Source organism: Fukomys damarensis, unplaced genomic scaffold (genome assembly GCF_012274545.1).
Source record: "Fukomys damarensis isolate Sample0158 unplaced genomic scaffold, DMR_v1.0_HiC HiC_scaffold_1, whole genome shotgun sequence".
Classification (NCBI taxonomy): Eukaryota; Metazoa; Chordata; class Mammalia; order Rodentia; family Bathyergidae; genus Fukomys; species Fukomys damarensis.
This window is the reverse complement of record NW_022900913.1, coordinates 25,950,940-25,969,920: the sequence shown is the minus strand read 5'-3', so window position 1 is coordinate 25,969,920 and position 18,981 is coordinate 25,950,940. Positions and strand designations below refer to the sequence as shown.

Sequence of the window (18,981 nt, the reverse complement as noted above, 5' to 3'; positions counted from 1 at the left end):
GTGAACAAGCCTGTAACACGTGGGCCTTTAGGTGACCTTCCAGATCCAAACTACAACAGTGTGCAAAACACCTTCATAAGTGGTAGAATGTTATGAACAAGCTTTGAGCTCCACCTGAAAGTTAGAGCTGACGGTTAGGCGTTTACTAGCCTCTGGCTTCCTGAACTTGGGGCAGGAGGCAGGTGGACCAGCAGTAGTGCAGTAAGTTCTCTCAGTGGAATACTGGCAAGAGAAGGTGTTTACTCTCCGGCACTGAGCAGACAGGCTCTCAGATTGTCGGTACGAACACCACCACTTGCTTAACATTGCAGTGATGCTTTAGATAAGTGATTTCATTATTGCCCCGATGCAGGACTTTACAATTGTCACTGAGGAATCAAGGCTTGGAACATTTACACCACTAACTCACACTGGACCATGAACCTCACTCACCCTGTGCAGTCTCGATCCTAAGAAGCTATGAACCCAGGATGTGTTATCACTCCAATTACAGCTTTTCAGAAAGCAGGAAACAGTATATAATAGATGTGTGCAGCAGTTGTGTAACATATGTCAATTCCAAAACAATGTACTTTATCTAGGAGTGAAAGTGATTTTTGAGAAGGGAAACATGGAGTAACAAAGATTTGCTTGAAAATCCTTAATTTGGATTCTGACACTGAAACTGTGCATCGTCCACAGCTCCATGCACTTCCTGACTGAACATTTTGTATGTTTCTTCTGAAGATTTTCAAACTGCAAGCTAAGGGTGTTTTTCATTCTGACTCTCTGGTTTGCAAATCACATCAGTTTAACAAACTGACGCAGTAATGAGAAATCGTCAGGCTTGTTTGGCTTCCATAGGATGTAAGCCGTTTTTTTCTGGTCCCGTTAGCTAAGCTTCTGTCCTCAGTCTGGCCCAAAGAAACTGGGTTAAAATAAAATCAGAAATACAAATGATCTTCTAAAGTAGTAAGGAAATTAATGTAATTAATAACCGACAATCAGAACACAAAAGCAGAACAGCTTTAAGAAAGCAGTGAGTCAAACTGGGTGTAGTGCATGCATGTAATCCCAGCACTAAGGAGGCTGAGACAGGAGGGTTGCTGTGAGTTTGAGGCCAGCGAGGTATACATAGTGGTTTCAAGGCCAGCCTGAAGTGCATAGTGAGGTCCTGTCTAAAAAAAACAAAATAACAAAACAAAAAGAAAAGAGTACAAGAGTCAGTATGCTACTTCTTCCTTCTTGCTAATTTAATCCAAGATGCTCTTGAAAATGGAATAGAAAAGCCATAAATTTAGTAACTGTCTTCCTTTGTGTCTGACTTCAACATATTGGCAAACTATTTCCCAATGGGTGTGAATATGATGTGAATCTGTTGACAATAGAAGAATGGTAATTAGAAAATTAACCTTAGCCATAACAGATTTTAGCGACAAATAAGAAATAAAATAAAACTCCATTTTGCACTCATGTCTTATGAAGTTCCCCTTTCCTAATGTAGAGCCAGCCTTCTTGTTTTTACCATGTGCTGTTTTCAAGAAATCTGTTTTGTCCAACAAATGTATGCTCTGTGTGGCTATTTAAATTTTGTTCTACAGCTAATTTAATTTGACAGCCACTTTATCTATATGTTTACTGCATAGTCAGAAAATGAAGCTTTTAATTTGTAATTTTGGGGAAGGTGTTTGGCAAGTGTTGATTATATTTGAGAAGCTAAAAACACTTGATTTATGGAAGCATAAAAACATCTGTCTACCCATATGGGTCACACAGCTCCATGTCTTCCCATGTGACAGAGGAAGATTTAAAGTCAGGTGGCTTGCAGTCTCCTAGTCAGTGGATGAAAGGGGTGCAGTATTTGGGGAATCTACTTCCACTGAAAAGTCTTCATGAATTTTCTTTCCTCACTCACAATCCTACAGCTATGACTTTTCCACTATAACCATTTTCAATGCATTAAAGTCTATTTTGGATATCAACACTTTGCCTAACCCTGTGCTAGGTGCTTGTGACACAATGAAGAACAGAGCAGACAGGGTTCAGAGAGCCTAATAGAAAGGACAGACAAGATAAATGAGTTGTTTTAACTTGCAAGTTCCTATGATGAAAACACAGAAGGAGCTGAGATAAATAAGAGGAAGTGCTTCCTTAGATAAGGTATGCAAGGAAGAACTCTCCTTTTGGGAAATATCTCATTTAAACTGAGGCCTAAAGAAAGAACAGAAGTAGGCAATACCAAGAGTGTGGGATGGAAAACGGAGGAGGTTGAGACCAGAAGGACATAGTATTAACCCAAGGAGGGCTGAGCTGATGAGCACAGGTGTCACCTCAGGCCACCACCTGAGTGTGGGCACCAACAAGACAGGCTAGAAAGTATCTAGATGGCACTAGAAATCTACAAAGACTAGACACCATGTCCTGGGTGTTGACATCCTGGGCCATCAATGTTCTGGTCCACTTGTCCCTGCCTTCCTTTTCCATTTTTTCATTTTATCATAATCTTTTCTTTTCCCTTACTCCCTTTCCCCTACCCTTCCCACTTTCCCTACACCTTTAGCCCTTTTCTTCCTATTTCACATTGTTAATTATCTCATTAGGATCTTGTGTACTATTGTAGTTTTTCACACCAGAGAAACTATTTGGTATTTACACGTGTGACTTATTTATTTCACTTATGAGTAAATCCTCAGAATGAATCAATTTTCCTATGAATGAATCTAATTTCTCATTCTTTATGGCTGAGTAGTATTCCATTTTATAGAAAAACCACATCTTCTTTATCCAGTTTCCAACATTTGGATGGGCAAATGGGCTGTTTCCAAGTTTTAGCTATTACAAACAAGAGGTAAAAGTGAGAACCAAGACCTGTCACTTACAGGTACAAGATCCCAATAATGACTGTAACTGTACTGTATGCCTAGAATGTACCAATAAACTCAATAAAAAGAAAAAAAATATTCTGGTCCAATGAAAGCCTACAGACTGCAGTGAACTGTGTAATTTCCAACCCAGAGCAGGTTGTGAGAAGTACTGCAGAACGGCTAGGTGTGGCAAAAGCAGAGTAGATGGCTCTCCATAGGCAGGTGAGGACAGCTGCAGGAGGAACAGTGACAGTGAGGACAAGGACACTAATTGCTCACTCAGTGAGTCGAACCACTGAGCAATTACTCAGTTTATTCCACCAACATAGGCCCCTCCTAAGAGCCATGGTAACCCGTTCTTGTGCTCAGAGGCACAGACAAAACTCATTTTTAGCAGGATTCTGAGGGGGAGATGAGAGTAGCTTGTTCGGAAGCTCCCTCTTTGGGGTTCCCCGATCCCCAATCCCAGGATTGACTGCTTTTCCTGAAATGAATACTGGTGTCTGCTGGGAATAGCTACTGTGAGACAGATTATGCCAGCAGTACTTGCCCCGTGCCAATGTCTGTAACCTTGCAACAGCACGTAACAGTTATGATTAACCCTGTGAGAGATGTAAATTTCAAGGTTAAGAATACTTTTGTGACTTATCCAAGGACTCACGACTAGTGAACAACACAAGCTTAATTCCTACCCATGTATTACAATTATCTATACCCTCATATGTGTTTTCTGATGCTGGGAGCCCTAACTGGGGAAGCTGCTGTGTGACACCCTCTCCGGTGAGTGTGAAGGAAAAAGAGGCTCCGCTTGAGCTAACTATATCCCCTCTTTTGAGTGCAAGCCTGAAGTTTCCAGGCTGGAGGGCAATGGAGGCCAGATGCCAAGGACTGAGGTGTTATCTTTGATTTTGCTCTCCACACAGTGCTCCAGAAACTGCAGTGGGGGCTTTAAGATCCGAGAGATTCAGTGTGTGGACAGCTGGGACCATCACCGAAGCCTGAGGCCATTTCACTGCCAGTTCCTGGCTGGCCTTCCTCCCCCACTGAGCATGAGCTGTAATCCAGAGCCCTGTGAAGAGTGGCAGGTGGAGCCCTGGAGCCAGGTATGGCACCCGCAAGGGGACAAGATGCGTTACCATAGACATGTGTTAAACACACAACATGCATTACCACAGACATGTGTTACCACAGAGCCTAGAATCTGGGAAAAAATATCCAGGACCTCTACATCCCCAAAAAAGAATTGAGCAGGACACACAGTAAGAAAGACAAAGATTTATTAAAGATAGTACTTTCCTCAGAGAGGGAGCCAGCAAAAGAGAAAACTCAAGAGTGAGTTCGACTCTGAGTGAACTGTCTGCTTTAGGCTTTGAGGCATTTCTTAGGACCTTTCCAGAGTAATGGAGTCTGGGTTACCACTTGAGGGGACTCTGTCAAATTAAATGAAAGCCTCTGTGTTCACATAAGGAGGGGTCATTTCTTATTTTATATGGGTGTGGAGGGACCCATCATGGCTGCCAAATCCCTAGGAGTATGGTGTCAAAACTACATAGCTAATGATATTATAATGATCAGGGGGCTACCCTCAGTTGGGCAAATTCTCCTTAGGTTCAGGTCAGAGATCAAGAAATTGTGATAAGGGTAAGGGCATATTTTTTAAGTTCATGTCAGGATATTAATATGATAAGGTGAAGGTAGGACTATATTTCTCAGGATCATGTCAGAATGGTAACGAAATATGGTGAGAATAGAATGCTCTTTTGGTCTCCAAGAGCAGAAAGGCATCCCATGTGCTGTGAGCTGCCTAAGGCCAGGAGGTCTCCCACACTATCAGGATCCTGCCTGAAGATCACCCTTGTGTCATGGTAGTGACCGGCTTCCATTGGGTGACTGGACCGAGTATAAGGGAAGCTGAGCAGGTCAAATACTTTCAGATACTGAAAGAATTCCACTGAGAAGATTATTGGTGTGGTTTCAACCATGACAATGCAATATTTCATTACAATATCATCTCCTAGAATATATGTTGAGTAATTGGGGTCCCAGCTGGGGAAATGAACATGATGGAATGATTCAAACAAAGGCCACTTTGATGGGAGCCATTTAAGACAGCTTTTCACGCTAGTCTGAGACGTCTGCAATCAGGCTGGGGGTAAAGGCAAGAGCCTTTTCACCTAGTAGTACAGTTTTAGTTGCATCTCTCAGTTTAAGGTCCAGATCACTGTTTGCACAAACAAAAAGAAGTGTATGTGTGTTTTTGCTTTTTGTGAAAGGATGTGAAGGCCTTGGCTTCTCTGGGTCTTGGTTTTACTCTGGCACATGAAAACAAAGTTATTATTTTTTTCCTCATTGGGTTTATTGGTACAATCTAGGTATACAGTACAGTTACATTCATCATTGGGATCTTGTACCTTTACATGACAGGTCTTGGTTCTCATATTTTCCCCATACCCCTGCCCTCACTTCAACCCCTCCTCCCTTCCCTATTTACAAAAACTTTCTTTCCATTTTTTCATTTTCTCATGTTTTTTTCTTTTCCCTTATTTTCCTTTTCCCTGCTCTTCCCACTTTCCCTACACCTTTAGCCCTTTTCTTCCTATTTCCCATTGTCAGTTATCTCATTAGGATCTTATGTACCATTTTAGTTTTTTAATGAAATATGAGGATCTCATTTGGGCACAGATAGATGTATCAAGAGTTAAAAAATACACCCAATGACATCCAAGAATGGTAGAAAAGCAAGAAAAATTGGAACCCAGTATATTTTGAGTGTGTCTATGGGGTAGATTCTTTACCTATAGTACTTGATTTAATTTTCACAATGACCTAGATGGTTGCCCTTATTCACTCCACTTTATAGTAAAGAAATGAAAACTAAAAGAGATCAATAAACCTAGCTGAGGTTGCACAATGAAAAATAAATGAAGTTTTTAGTTTAAACCGCAGATATAATCCAATGTTTTTGACCTTTCCGTTGTGGAATTTAGCCCAATGGACATTGAACAAAAAATGAACTTAGAAGAAAGAGTGAATTGATAACTCGTTCAGGGACACCTATCATGTACCAAAGAAGGGAAGGGAGAGAATCAAAACCTGTGGATACAGAATTAGTGTTTTACTGTTAGTCCACTGAGCCAAGCACTCATGTGGATACCAGATGCTCTGGACCACTACCCGGTGTTTACAGACACTGCTGCCCCTTCTTTTTCCTCCTTGTCTTCCCCAACTCTGGAATACATGAACTGACTGCTACTCTCTTGCTCTGAAACCAAGCCTGCAAACTTTCCATACATCCCGAGCCTTGCCTGGACTTCTTCAGGTGAAGCTTCTAGATCCTGGAGTTTACAGAGGAACCTAGTTTGCTTGATCAGAAAAATAACATTTGAAGGTTACTAAAGGTGGGCAATCAGATATTTCTTGTCAGAAAAAAAGATCCATTGTTTATACTTCCTCAGTAGCTCTGGCAGCTGCAACATTCGTCCATTCCCCGAAGGCCTCCCACCACCCTCCTTCCTAAGTTTCTCTGTTCTCAGAAAATGACAAAGTTGGGAGACTTGTCTGAGAGAACAGGAGATAGGAAATATAAAAGTCAATTCACTACTGTTGAGCTGTTGAGAGTTTTACCATTTTAAGGTGCTTTCCCTGAACAACCTGAGCTGTTCAGCCTATGCACATTACCAAATGAACTGCCATCCTGGGAATGTTCTGAACTCATTTGGTCAGCCAATACAGACTGTCCATAAGACAAATACATTTTAGCTTTGGGATTGTGAATGATATATTTCATAATTTTCTGGCAGCAGTAGTCAAATGTTAGCATGCTCCACAATCACAACTGGAGGACTTCCCAACACACAAATGAATGTGTTCCTCTACTGAGTTTCCAATCTGGGGGCCTTGCCTTTTTATTATTACCTGGAAGATGCTAATGTTGCTGGTCTGATGACAGCACTTTGAGAACCTTTACTCCCTTTTTCTGCAGATTACTTGGTCAGGGGTCCCTAAGTCTGTGTGTACATAGGTAGGTACATAGGGATCTCAGACAAGGGATTCTTCTTCACTCCTTAAGTAGGCTTAAAAAAACGTTGAATAAATGGGGGGGATCCACATTGATCCTCAAATCTGGAATATTGTGAAAAAAGGCTAACTGTATGTTAATTTTTCTGTTTTCTATGATACTAACATGTGTGTGTGTGTGTGTAGTATATATAGTATATATAGTATACATATATATATAGTGTGTGTGTAGTATATATAGTATATATGTATACATATATATATATATATATATATATAGTTCCAGATAGGATGGCATGATGTTGGCAAGACAACCACAATTTTGTTGCCATTATTATTGTAATCATGGCATAAATATGGTTTCTCAAAGTGCCTTCAAGGTATTTGTATCAGTCAGTGCTCACTAGAGAGATAGATTTAATGTAAGATACATAAATATATAAGGACTTACAAGGTAGGCTTACAGCGGCCACCCACAGAGTCAGGTGTCTGCACACTGGAGAGCTGAAGGATCCAATGAAAGGTTAAAGGCCTGGAGCTCTCAGGAGAATCCCCAGCGAATTCATACCAGGAGACCCCAGGGTCTGCACTGGAAGGCTGAAGAGTCTGCACTGGAAACCAACAGACAACATCCAAGGTGAACATGAAGACTGGAGCTCCTCCGCGGAAACAGAAGCAAGGCTTCCTTCTTTGTTTCCCTTTTATTCCATTCAGGTTACAAACCTTTTGGCTGGTGCCACCCACATCCCAGGTGGGTCTTCTGTCTTCAGCAAATCCTTTCAACCACACCCAGAATTATGCTGATCCTGTCTATTTGAGCATTTCTTACTCAAGCAGACACAGTTAACAGTCACAGTATTAAAAGTCATTTTCAAAGAGTCTTAGCAAATTACTTAATTTTCTACATGATATTAAAATGAAACTATATTTTTAAAAATTACTCTAGTGAAGAAATCTTTGACATATTTAAAGATGTGTCCCTTGTACATACAATTAGCCATCTTGAGTCTATTTTGTGAGCATTATTATAGTCCATACATCAGAATCCTAAGAAAATCCATAAATATTACCCTTCTTTGCATAGATACCTGTAATTCTAAAACCTTTATATAGTGGTAGGGTAACATTGAATCACATTTTAGCAAGAAGCAAACAAAATTGTATTGCAAATGTGTGGTTTCCTTTGGGGCTGTCAGTGACGATCATAATGAAAGAGCCTCCAACTCACATTTTGGTTTCTAGACACTTGTTCCTAAAGGCAAAATGTAGTTAATATAATTTTCATTCTGCAGAGACTACTCATGTAAATTTCCTACCAATATTCTTTTCTTTTGACACATTATTTGACACTGGACTATTTGGCATTTTCTCATTTTTCTTCTCTTAGCCTCAAAATTTCCTTCATCAACTTCCCTCTTTGGCTACTTTTCTCTTGCCTAAACAGCTAGAACGGTTATCGTAAAGAACCTGCAAGGATATGCCAGGTTCCGGTGCAGACACTAATGCTTCCGATAATACAGGACAAAAACAATAGTATGCATCACTGAATGCATCACCGCCTGATTTGACCTAACCTGCCCATATTGTGTATCAGTGCTCCAGGTCCTGTGGAGGTGGAGTTCAGGAGAGAGGGGTATCTTGTCCAGGAGGACCGTGTGACTGGATGAAACGACCCCCATCCACCATGCCCTGCAATAAGCATGTTTGCTGTCACTGGGCCACTGGGAACTGGGACTTGGTAAGAATTGGTTGTTTATACTGTATTTCACTTTAGCTTTAAAAAAGAAAGTAGCATCTGTTTTCATTTGATTATAAAAGTCACGTGCATCCATTACAAATGGTCAAAGTGTTCATTGAGGAGGCTGAGGCAGGAGGATCACTGTGAGTTCAAGACCAGCCTGGGCTACATAGTGAGTTCCAGATCAGTCTCAACTATGTAGTGAGACCCTGTCTCAAAAAAAAAAAAAATGATCAAAGTGTTCATTGATATATAGCATGTTTCTACGGAACTTCAGTTTTAATAGCTTTTACCATTAATACTTCAGTCTGCTGAAAGAATTCAGAGGAGAAAAGACCAAATACTTTCAAAAGAGAAAAAAATCAAATGGAGTACAAATATTATTCCAAAGGCACAAAGCCTAAAGTTATTTTGCGTCCAGCACCTTAAGTTCACTGTTCTTTTTCTAGAGTCAGAAGGACTCTTCTAGTCCTGAAGCTTTACACTTAGTCTGACTTAGTGAGTTTCAGTCCTCTTATCTTCCTACAGAGCAGTTTGCCAGATGGCCAGCCTGTTTGATGAAGAGGCAAACAAAGTAATTCAACTGAAAATGAGAGAAAGATTTATTATTCTCTTATAATGTATTTATTGTGAAACAAAACTATCTCTGATACTGAAAACAAACCTCTCCCATAGACTGACTTCTCTCTGACGACTCATACATCATTCTAACTTGTTGTACATGGGTTCTCTAGGACACACAGTCTTGAGACAAAAAAAGCTAACACTTTATTAGGAAATACAACACCAGGAAACAGGAGTGATAGCAAAAGAGTAAAGAGCAAGATATTCAGACATGAAGTGGTACCTCACTGTACTGGTCATTTTACTTAATTGGCCATCAGTTGGTATTGATTGGTATTGAAGAGGAGAAGTTGGTATTGATTGTGGCTGCCCGCTGGAAAATCTTCTGAAAGCTCTATGAACCCTGCCTTTTATGGCAGTTTATACAAGAGTAGGAGAGAAGAATTAGCCATGCACTCCTATGTCCCTCTCTGTAACAAGTCTTCCCTTCACACCAAAAGTGGAATGACTAAACAAGCAGAATAAAAGAAACCCCAAGGAAATAGAAAACCCATAAGAAATGGATGAAATCCTGCCCCTAAAAAACTATAATTAGTCTCTTTAGAAAAAAATTTTTAAATGCACCCCTAATGTGAGATCAAGAAGCAACGGGAAGGAACTTGGAGAATAGGAGAACTTTAGAAAAAATTTAAAGTATAAAGCATAAAAAATTAAGTCAAAGAATTAGGAAAATAATTTGAGGAAATGTCACAAGAAAAGGAAAAAAAGAGCAGGGTGTGGTGGCACACGCCTGTAATCCCAGCACTTGGGAGGCTGAGGCAGGAGGATCGCTCTGAGTTCAAGACCAGCCTGGGCTACACAGTGAATTCCAGGTCAGTCTCAACTACATAGTGAGACCCTGTCTCCAACCCCTGCCAAAAAAAAACAAAAGGAAAAAAAGACAAAAATAAATTAAGATTAAAGATAAGAAAATTAGAGCACAAGACCAGCAGATACAACAGCAAAAGAATAAGATTTCAGAAGGGAGAATTAAGAAAAGAGAAAGGAAAAATTATCAAAGAACTAACACCAGAAAAAATTTCCAAATCTGAAGGGTATAAGTCTCCATAGAAAGAGCTGCATATACCATAATTGAAAGGAAAAAAAAAAAACTAGGGTGGAAGAGGGAATTTTGTTGCTATATCAGTAAAATGAGAAAAATCTTATTTTTCATGCTATTACAAGGATTGAATTCAAAAATATTCCCTATGTGAATAAAACATGGCCAGCCATATATTAATAATATGTACAAGGAAATTATTCAATGAATGTGTTTTCATTCATCATAAAACATCAAATGGTTTCTCTTTAGATTTCTTCATTTGATCTATGCTGATTGAGAGGTAGCAATAACAGAATCTGATCTTCATGTATGTCTTACAGCCTACCACAGAGCACGTATTTCTGAGTGCTGGGAATCAACTTTTTCAAGTAAGGCGCTTAGAGTTTCAAAGAACTCTTGTCTTTTGGACAGTACCCATAGGATTGATGAGTCTCTAGTAGAGTTCAGTTTAGGATGTGACAAATTCACTGAGTCAGTAGCCTAAACTAGGAGATCACCAAGTTTAACCCCAACCTTATTTGGAGCACTCACTGTGCACAAGGATTCTTGGTTTTATAGGATCTGAAGGAGTAGATTTGACCCCTAGGAAACATACACTTTACCTTTAAGACCCCAAACTCATAGCATTACCACCATCAACAAAGTCAAATCAGCAACCCTACTTCCTGCTTAATCCTCCAATTAAATCAACAAATTCATACATCTTAATTAAAAGCTATTTTAATTGCCTAATAAATGTAAAGATGGTGGTTGCCTCTGTTTACTTTTGTGTTTGATTTGGAACTAGATCTTTATCCTAATTTGCCCCACCCAAGACTGCAGCACCTGGAAAAAGGCCGTCTTCATCTCACTAATCTCTTAGAAGCAAAAATTAAGAAGTCATTTGGCCTTATATTTACACAGACCTTATATTCACTTCATTTAATGATGAAGTGAATGATCTTTGATGATGTATAATAAACAAGAAATCTCAACTCTCCTAGGCCCTAGCATAGGGTTATATTGTGTTCTGGTTTGGTTATTTTCCATCAATCTTCTTTCTGTCCTCTGTTACAAACTTTAATTGATTCTGGATCAGTTGAGTAGTTATTTCTTACTCTTTTATTTCCCACATTTGTGGAGAAATTGAGATAAATTCACTGAATAAAACCAACTTCAGATTTAATCAAAAAAATCTCTGACTTTTTCCTGCAAACATGAAGCTCCATGAAGATCATCATGTTTGAGTCTTTATATAGACTAAAATAAAATAGAATAGTAGATATTTCTTAAAAGTAACACATTTCTCTTCCTAGCCTCTCTATGGGAGGCCTTTAAAAGAAACAGGGTTTTACTAGCAGTATTCTGAGTTGATTGGTGGTATCCCAAGTAATTGGTAGAAATTTTTTTATCCAGTGAGCTGGATATTCAATAATATTTCAAAAGGCAAATAGAATTCTTTGAATTTAGTGATTTTTCTAGAATTTTACTTGTAGTAGTCTTTTCAAGCTACTCAGTGAGTAGTTTTGAATGCCATGCTAATTACTGTGATTCATGAAGAGAAAAGAACTTGTTTCTGTCCTTTGGGAGTTTTTGCTCATGTAAGAAAGATGAGGCTGAAAATCATGAAACATGGTATAAAATGGATCACAATAACCAAATGTAGACATAACACAAAGGTCCCTCAGTAGATGGATGGATGTAGAAAATTTGGTATATACATAAAATGGAACATTATTCCACCTTGAAAAGGAAATTTTGACATATTCTGCACCATAGATGAAACTTAGACATTATATTAAATGAAAAAAGACAGTCACGATGGAAAAACACTATATGATTCCACTTATACGAGGTACCTACAGTTATTAATTTCACAGAGATAAAAAGTAGAATGGTTCTTGCTAGGAGCTAGGGTGAAGATGGAGAATTGTTAAGTTTTGTTTAATGGAACAAATTAGTTAGGCAAGATGAAAAAGTTCTAGAAATGGATGGTGAATAATGTGAATGCACAGTAAATGTGAATGTTCTTAAGACCACTGAACTGTATTGTAAAAAGTATTAAAACAGTCAATTTATTTTTTAAAAATATATGAGATAAACTCAGACACATTTTCTCACCTTCTTAGGAATCCCCTTTTAGAAGTTATTACCAGGCCAGATGTGGTAGCCAGTTGCGCCAACACCCTGGGAGGCTGGGGCAGGGAGGATAGAAAATTCAAGCCCAGCCTGGACATTTAGCAAGACCCTGTCTCAAAATGAAAAATAAAAACTGCAGGGGATATTGCTCAGTGTAAAGGCTCTGGGTTCAATCTCCAGTACTGCCACCAAAAAATTAAAAAAAATAAAAAAGTTGCTTCCACAGCCCAGAATAGTATCCTCCCTGATACAGGAGCCGATCATCACATTACAGCGAAATCTTGTGTTTGAATAACATGAGATTACATATGGTCCAGCTACCCCAATCCCAAAGAACACTGCTTCCCTGCCCCTTCCTTGATCTCTGTGTGCAGCTCTGTTTCTGCCTCCATCCCAAATTATTCCTGCACTCCACCATGGTCTTCCTCTCCCATTTCTTTGGCTGATTCTACTCTCAGCTTTCCTAGAAGTTCCATTCTTTTTACCCACATTTGACCACCATCCCCAAAGCAACACTAGTTCAGAGAAATTGGAGAACACCAAATTTTTTGGTTGCATTTCAACCATTTTCTGTATGTTTTGCTCCATATATTTATGATGCAAAAATGAATGTTTGGTTTGCGAGTTTTAGCTAGAACTGAGAGCATATAACTACAAGTAGTCCATCTCTCATCCTGTTCCACTCTAAGCATTTGCTTAATTCCACTCATATTTTCTGCCATCTGTTTTTTTTCTCTTCCTAATTGGCATAAAATGTGGCCACTAACTGTACTTTAATTTGCATCGTTCACCCTCATGGAATTTCTTTCTGCATCTTAATTCCAAATTCCCAAGGGAGTGAATGACTAGCCCAGCTTTATTCAGCAACCATCCCTTGGAACAGTTGCATGTTTCTTAGCTGGCAGTGCTCCACTGTACTACTGTAGATGCTTAGATCCCAAAGCTGTAGCCATGTGGTGGGAGCAACTGGCCTTTCTCAAAGAGCACCTTCTTCAGAGAGCCCAGTAGTAAAACAAGCTGAACTCAACTCAGGAATATTCAAAGTGTAGGAATCTTCTCACATTCACATCTCTAAATTATATCCTTTTATTTATTCTATGACTTTTTTTTCAAAAAGATTCTCAGTAATGGAGGAGACTTTCCCATAATTGACTGTGGTTGGGTGCTCTGCTGAGGTTCCCCTGGTGATCCTGGGTGAGAACTCCAACTCTCTGTGTGTCCCTCTCTTTCAGTGCACCATGTCCTGTGGAGGTGGACTTCAGAAGAGGACTGTCCAGTGTGTCCCCTCGCAGAACAACACAGCTGAAGACCAAGATCACTGCCTGTGTGATCATGAACCCAGACCAGCAGAATTCCAAAACTGCAACCAGCAAGCCTGCAAAAAGAGTGCTGGTGAGTGAATGGGTTCCTCAAGGGAGAACAGAGCTTGACACAAATAAGTCATTCTGCATGACTCGACTTATGGATAGCTTCATGGTCCCTTTGCCTAACAGAATCTTAGTGCTGAAGAGTATAGTCAGCAAGTGTGAGTGAACTTTCTGACTTGGTGGGGTCTGTCTTTAATTCCTTGAAGAATTATCTCATCTTTTTCCCTATCTCAAAACATGTTTATACTGATGTCAGCCCCCACGAATGAGACTTAACTTGTTTTTCATAGGTGTTTTAGAGATGTTCTAGCCTCTCAGGAATCCATCAAATACGGAATGGTCTCTTCTATTCATTTAATTCCACTGTCTCAGGTCAGGTTCCCCAGAAGTAGGCTGTAGGTGAAGGTGTGCAAGAGATTCATTAAAGAAATGTTTCCAAGGAAGACCCTTAAGGCAGTGAGAAGCACCACAAAAGAGAGAGGAAGCATGGGCAGGGTGTCCTCTGAGTCATCTGAAGTCCCAGCTTCAGCCTGGTTTGCAAGAGAGCTCCAGTGTGTACATTATACTTACAGTTGTCTGCTCCTGAGCCAGTGAGCTGCACTTTCACACTCATACTCTTCAGCTGTTGCCCACTTCCCCCGGGGCAGTGCATTTGCAGACATTTAAGCTCTGCTGTAGAGATCAGGGAACTTCTGTAGGCTTCAGGTACATGGGTACCCATGTACATGTAACCAGGGTACATGGGTATTAGGAGCTAACAAAGTTAGATGAGCAGAGGCACCTGAAAATAAACAAAATAATCAAATGAAAAGGCAGTGTTGCTTGCTACATTCAGTTTTCACTTTCAAAAATATCTTAGGGGGCTGCAGATGTGGCTCAGTGGAAGAATATTTCCCTGGCATGCACAAGGCCCTGGGTTCTAATCGGCACCAAGAAGATATCTCAGTTGTGACGTTTTGTGACTACCTTAAGCACTGTGTTTTAAAAAGTAGTCTAGAGCAGTTAAGTGGCATGTTTGTGATACACAGTGGAATGACATCTGAACCAGAATGCAAAGGCAGACCTCCTTTTCACTCTTCATGTGTCATATTTCCTTAGAGGTGGAAAGAATCCAGCTTTGGAAAGGACAGCAATAGATCTGCATCCCAGAGCAGCCATTCTCTATCTATGTGACTTGTCAAGTTGTTTAGCTTTCTAAGACTCAATTTCTTTTTGTATATAAAAGAAATAATAGGATAAACCTTACAGAGTTGTAAGGAACTTTTAATACATGAGTGAACTCCAAAAGACAAATGCCTCATCAGTTATGTCCCATAAGCAAGTTACTTCATCTCAGTAGCCTGCAGTTTCCTTATCCACAAATAAGTTGGGCTGGAGATTTTGTTCAGTGGTTCTTCTGCCTGCCTTGCAAGCACAAAGACCACAAATAAGTAGATTCAACCATGAGCTCAAGTTCATTCCACTGATATCTTTGACTCCACTGATCTGCAAGATTTTTAATTAAATTTAAAACCTGGAAAGAAAATTCTCGAGCAAGGAGAAGATGTTCTCAATAGTTTACTTATATTGTTTACAAAATGGAGAGTGTCTTGCATAGATGTAGTACAGCTGTTGAGATTTAGAGTATTGGGATGCCCCTAATTAAAGAACCATCTGTGAGACATCAAGTAAGGTTCATGCTGCTTCTGTAAAAGCAGCATGTTGGTAGGACGCTGTGATAATCTTTTTCCAAAGATTTCTTAGAACAATCTGGGAATGGTGATACACACCATAATCTCAATACTCTGGAAGGCTAAGATAGGAGGATCACAAATTCAAGCCCAGCCAAGGCAATTTAGGAACATAGCAAGAGCCTGTCTCCAAAAAGAAAGGCAGGGAGTAACTCGGTGTGATAGACCTGGATTCAATCTTTAGTTCTGCCAAACACACACACACACACACACACACACACACACACACACACACACACACACACAGGTATCTTAAAGGTGAGAATAAAATATGTGCTTGCCTCCTTCCAAGTTCTAAGACATCCAACAGAGACTGCTCTTAGAGTTAACCCTGAGAACATTTTCCTAGAATTGTTTAATTCCAAATTATGCATTTATTCAACAAATAATTGTTGAGCACTTACTGCATTCTAAACATAATTTCAAAGAAGAAACAAAAGCACAAACTGGTGATCGGCCCTATGAGAAGAGAGGAGAGAAAGGGGATAGGCTGTGAGAGTATTTGGGGAGGACAAGGTCAGGCAAGAGGTTCCAGGAGGAGTTTTCAGCTTCCAGAATAGCCAGGAAGATGACAAGATAGTGCCATGGCATATAAATCTGACTCAAGTACAAAGCTCAAGAGGAGTTATAAATGGTAGCATTGGAGAGATGAGCCAGAGTTAGAGATAAAGAGATTTGTAAAGCATGTGGATGAATTTGAACATTATACCGAGAGCAAAAAGGAGCCATGAAAATAGCTGAAGCAGAAGAGAAGATAAAAACATTATTCTGGCTACAAGTCTAAGGAAAGACAGCAGGAGCCATTAGGAGACAGGAGCTGTACTCCATGCAAAGGAGATGCATGGCATGAAGTCAGGCAGAAATGCAGAGAGAGAGAGAGAGACAGAGAGAGAGAGAGAGAGAGAGAGAGAGAGAGTGGAGGGAGAGAGAGAGAGGGAGAGAGGGAGGAGGAAAAATCAGGTATATTCAGAAGCTAATTGACAGGACTTTGTGCCAGAGAAAAAGAGAAGAAAACCAAGGTTCGTATCTCTGACTTGGGCTGCTGAGAAAATGAGGCTGTAATGTGCTGAGAAAAACAAAACAAAACAAAACAGGGTGGGTTTAAAGATGGGAGAAAGTAATTAATATCATTATTGAGGGCATGTTTGCTGCGGGGCCTGTGAGTCATCGAGGTAAGAGTATCCAGTAACTGGTTTCTTGTACAGTTTCAGAAGTCAGGAGAGATGATGGTTGGAAATCCTGACTGAAATGCACCAAGGGAGAAATGCTTTAGATATGATTACCATGGGTAGCTTCTTTCCAACCGTCCTTTGCATTTGAGGGTAGCTTTCATGTCTGTATTTCATATACCACAAGAAAACATCTAAGACTAATTTTTATAAGTGAGATCGAATTTAGTCTTCCAAACTCTTGCTACTCAAGACCAGATGAATTGGCTTTCCTGGGAGATTCCTAAAATGTCAGATCTCAGACCTCACCCTAGACCTATTAAATCAGAACCTGTAATTACATGAGCTCCCTCAGTGATTTCAGTGCTCATTAAAATCAGAGAAGCACTGCGTTGTAGACCAAAGAGTCATTTTGGGGCCCCTTTCTTTAATTTCATCTCCTCTCCTATGACACCATGTTTTTAAAATATTGAGGCTTTAAAATTCTTTCCATATTGTATTTTTATATAATTAAAGTGGTCACCTAATCTTGTTTGATCATTTCTGATGTTATGGGTTATTGATGGTATTTAAAATTATATAGATTTTTTTTAACTGTCTTATTGCTAGACAATGTCATCTTCAATAATCAAAACTGGGTCCATTGTGCATATGGTATTTTTCATCTTGAAATCTCATACTGAATAGATGGTGAATAACAGTTGGCTGACAATTAATAGAAATAGCAATGAATTCCACTTAACAACCATTATCAGGACAACAAAAGTTAATTACTAGCTTTTCCTGAAAGGGGAGGCATGTGCTTACTCACAATGAAGCAACATGAAAGAACACTTACAAGAAATTCTTTGATTTAAGGAGCGAATGCCCCACCCTGACCCCATACCCCTTAAAATGCTTTGAAAATAAACTATTCAAAGTCAAGACTCTTGTCAGCTGGTCATTATAATAAACATACCCCTTTATCTACCATGTAAGATTGGATATGAATTCATATAAGGCTTGTTTCCCTACAAGCCATTTCATTTTTTTAAGTATCATCTACATTTTTAATAACTTAAAATTTAATTTAGAGCTATCTTTTCCAAGGCAAGGTTTATAAAATGCTTTCCAAATATCTGGGTGAAAACCAAAACAAAAGTCTTTTGTGCATCATTTCTTGATTTTGTTTTTGTTTCATTCTTGCTTTCTTATTTAGGAAATGAGGGGTATAAATGCTAGGAAAAGAATAGAGACAAGCTGAAAATTCTAGCATTTGGGAGGCTAAGACAGGAGGATTGCAAGTTCAAGCCTGACCTTGGTCTACATAGCAAGACCCTGTCTCAAAAAGCAAATAATACAGAGTGCTTTCATCTTTAAATCCCATTAGATATGAAGGAATTATTTGGTTTATAAATTTTATATTGAAGGATATCCTTCTGTACTAATAGGATTTTATTTATTCTTTTAACTAGAAAACATGACTGATTACAATATATGTCTTAAGAAAGTGTTAAAAGCTGAGGATGCTATTAGTAAGATATAGTTCCTGGTCTCAAGGAGCCCTATATCTTATAAAAACTGTGTTTACTAATGATGAAAGTATCTTTCAACTTTATTTCGTGAGCAAAATATTATCTCCTCAACCTAGACATAGCTAACAGACAAAACTGCTCCTTTAAATTTCCAAGAGTGCTTTATTTTGAACAGGCAGAGGACAATTAGGATCTCCAATCTAAGTTGTTCCTAATTATAAGCATTGTGCATACTTCAGGGATGGGATCCAACTGGCTGATGAATACAACAAACCTTCATTGTTTTACAATAGTAACTAGAACTGGTGTAATTAATCTCTACCATGATGTTGGGCTCATAGTCATTGTCTAAATGAGCTGCTAAACATAGACTTGGAAAGCTAACTACCAATATAGGCCACCAGTATTCTCCACTCCCCCTGCTGGTTCCCACTCTCCAACAGTAGGATGCCAAGACTCAGCATGTTCCCAGCGCTCAGAGGACATTTGAAAAGGAGGACTCATGATCTCATGGTTCCCAAGATCAAACAATGATGCTAGGCTTGGTCAGGACTTTTTTAGTCATTTAGGTATCTCCCTAATTTGAAAAAGAGGGGCTTGTGTGTCAAACTACAGAGGCTGTTCTGGGCAAGGACTCATATATGTGATTCCACCTGTGCCCAATTCCAGAGACTCATTCTCCTAGATCCAAAGCTTTAATGGCACTAAGAGAGCACAAAGTTCTACCAGCACCATCTACATACCAGCTATGTGATTCTAGACCAAGTGCTGAGCCTTTCTGGAACCCCCCAATTATTAAAAGGATATATATATATATAT

The 18,981-nt window shown here is 39.4% G+C and overlaps 1 protein-coding gene across 1 annotated transcript in view; it reads left to right on the top strand.

The window, feature by feature from the left end:
* Adamts12 (ADAM metallopeptidase with thrombospondin type 1 motif 12) overlaps positions 1–18,981 on the top strand; it is a 184,440-nt gene that overhangs the window by 156,956 nt on the left and 8,503 nt on the right. Inside the window, exons 20-22 of the mRNA XM_010607722.3 lie at positions 3,767–3,946; positions 8,455–8,598; positions 13,615–13,774. Of these exons, the coding sequence (XP_010606024.3) occupies positions 3,767–3,946; positions 8,455–8,598; positions 13,615–13,774 (484 nt within the window). The remainder of the gene's footprint in view (positions 1–3,766; positions 3,947–8,454; positions 8,599–13,614; positions 13,775–18,981) is intronic.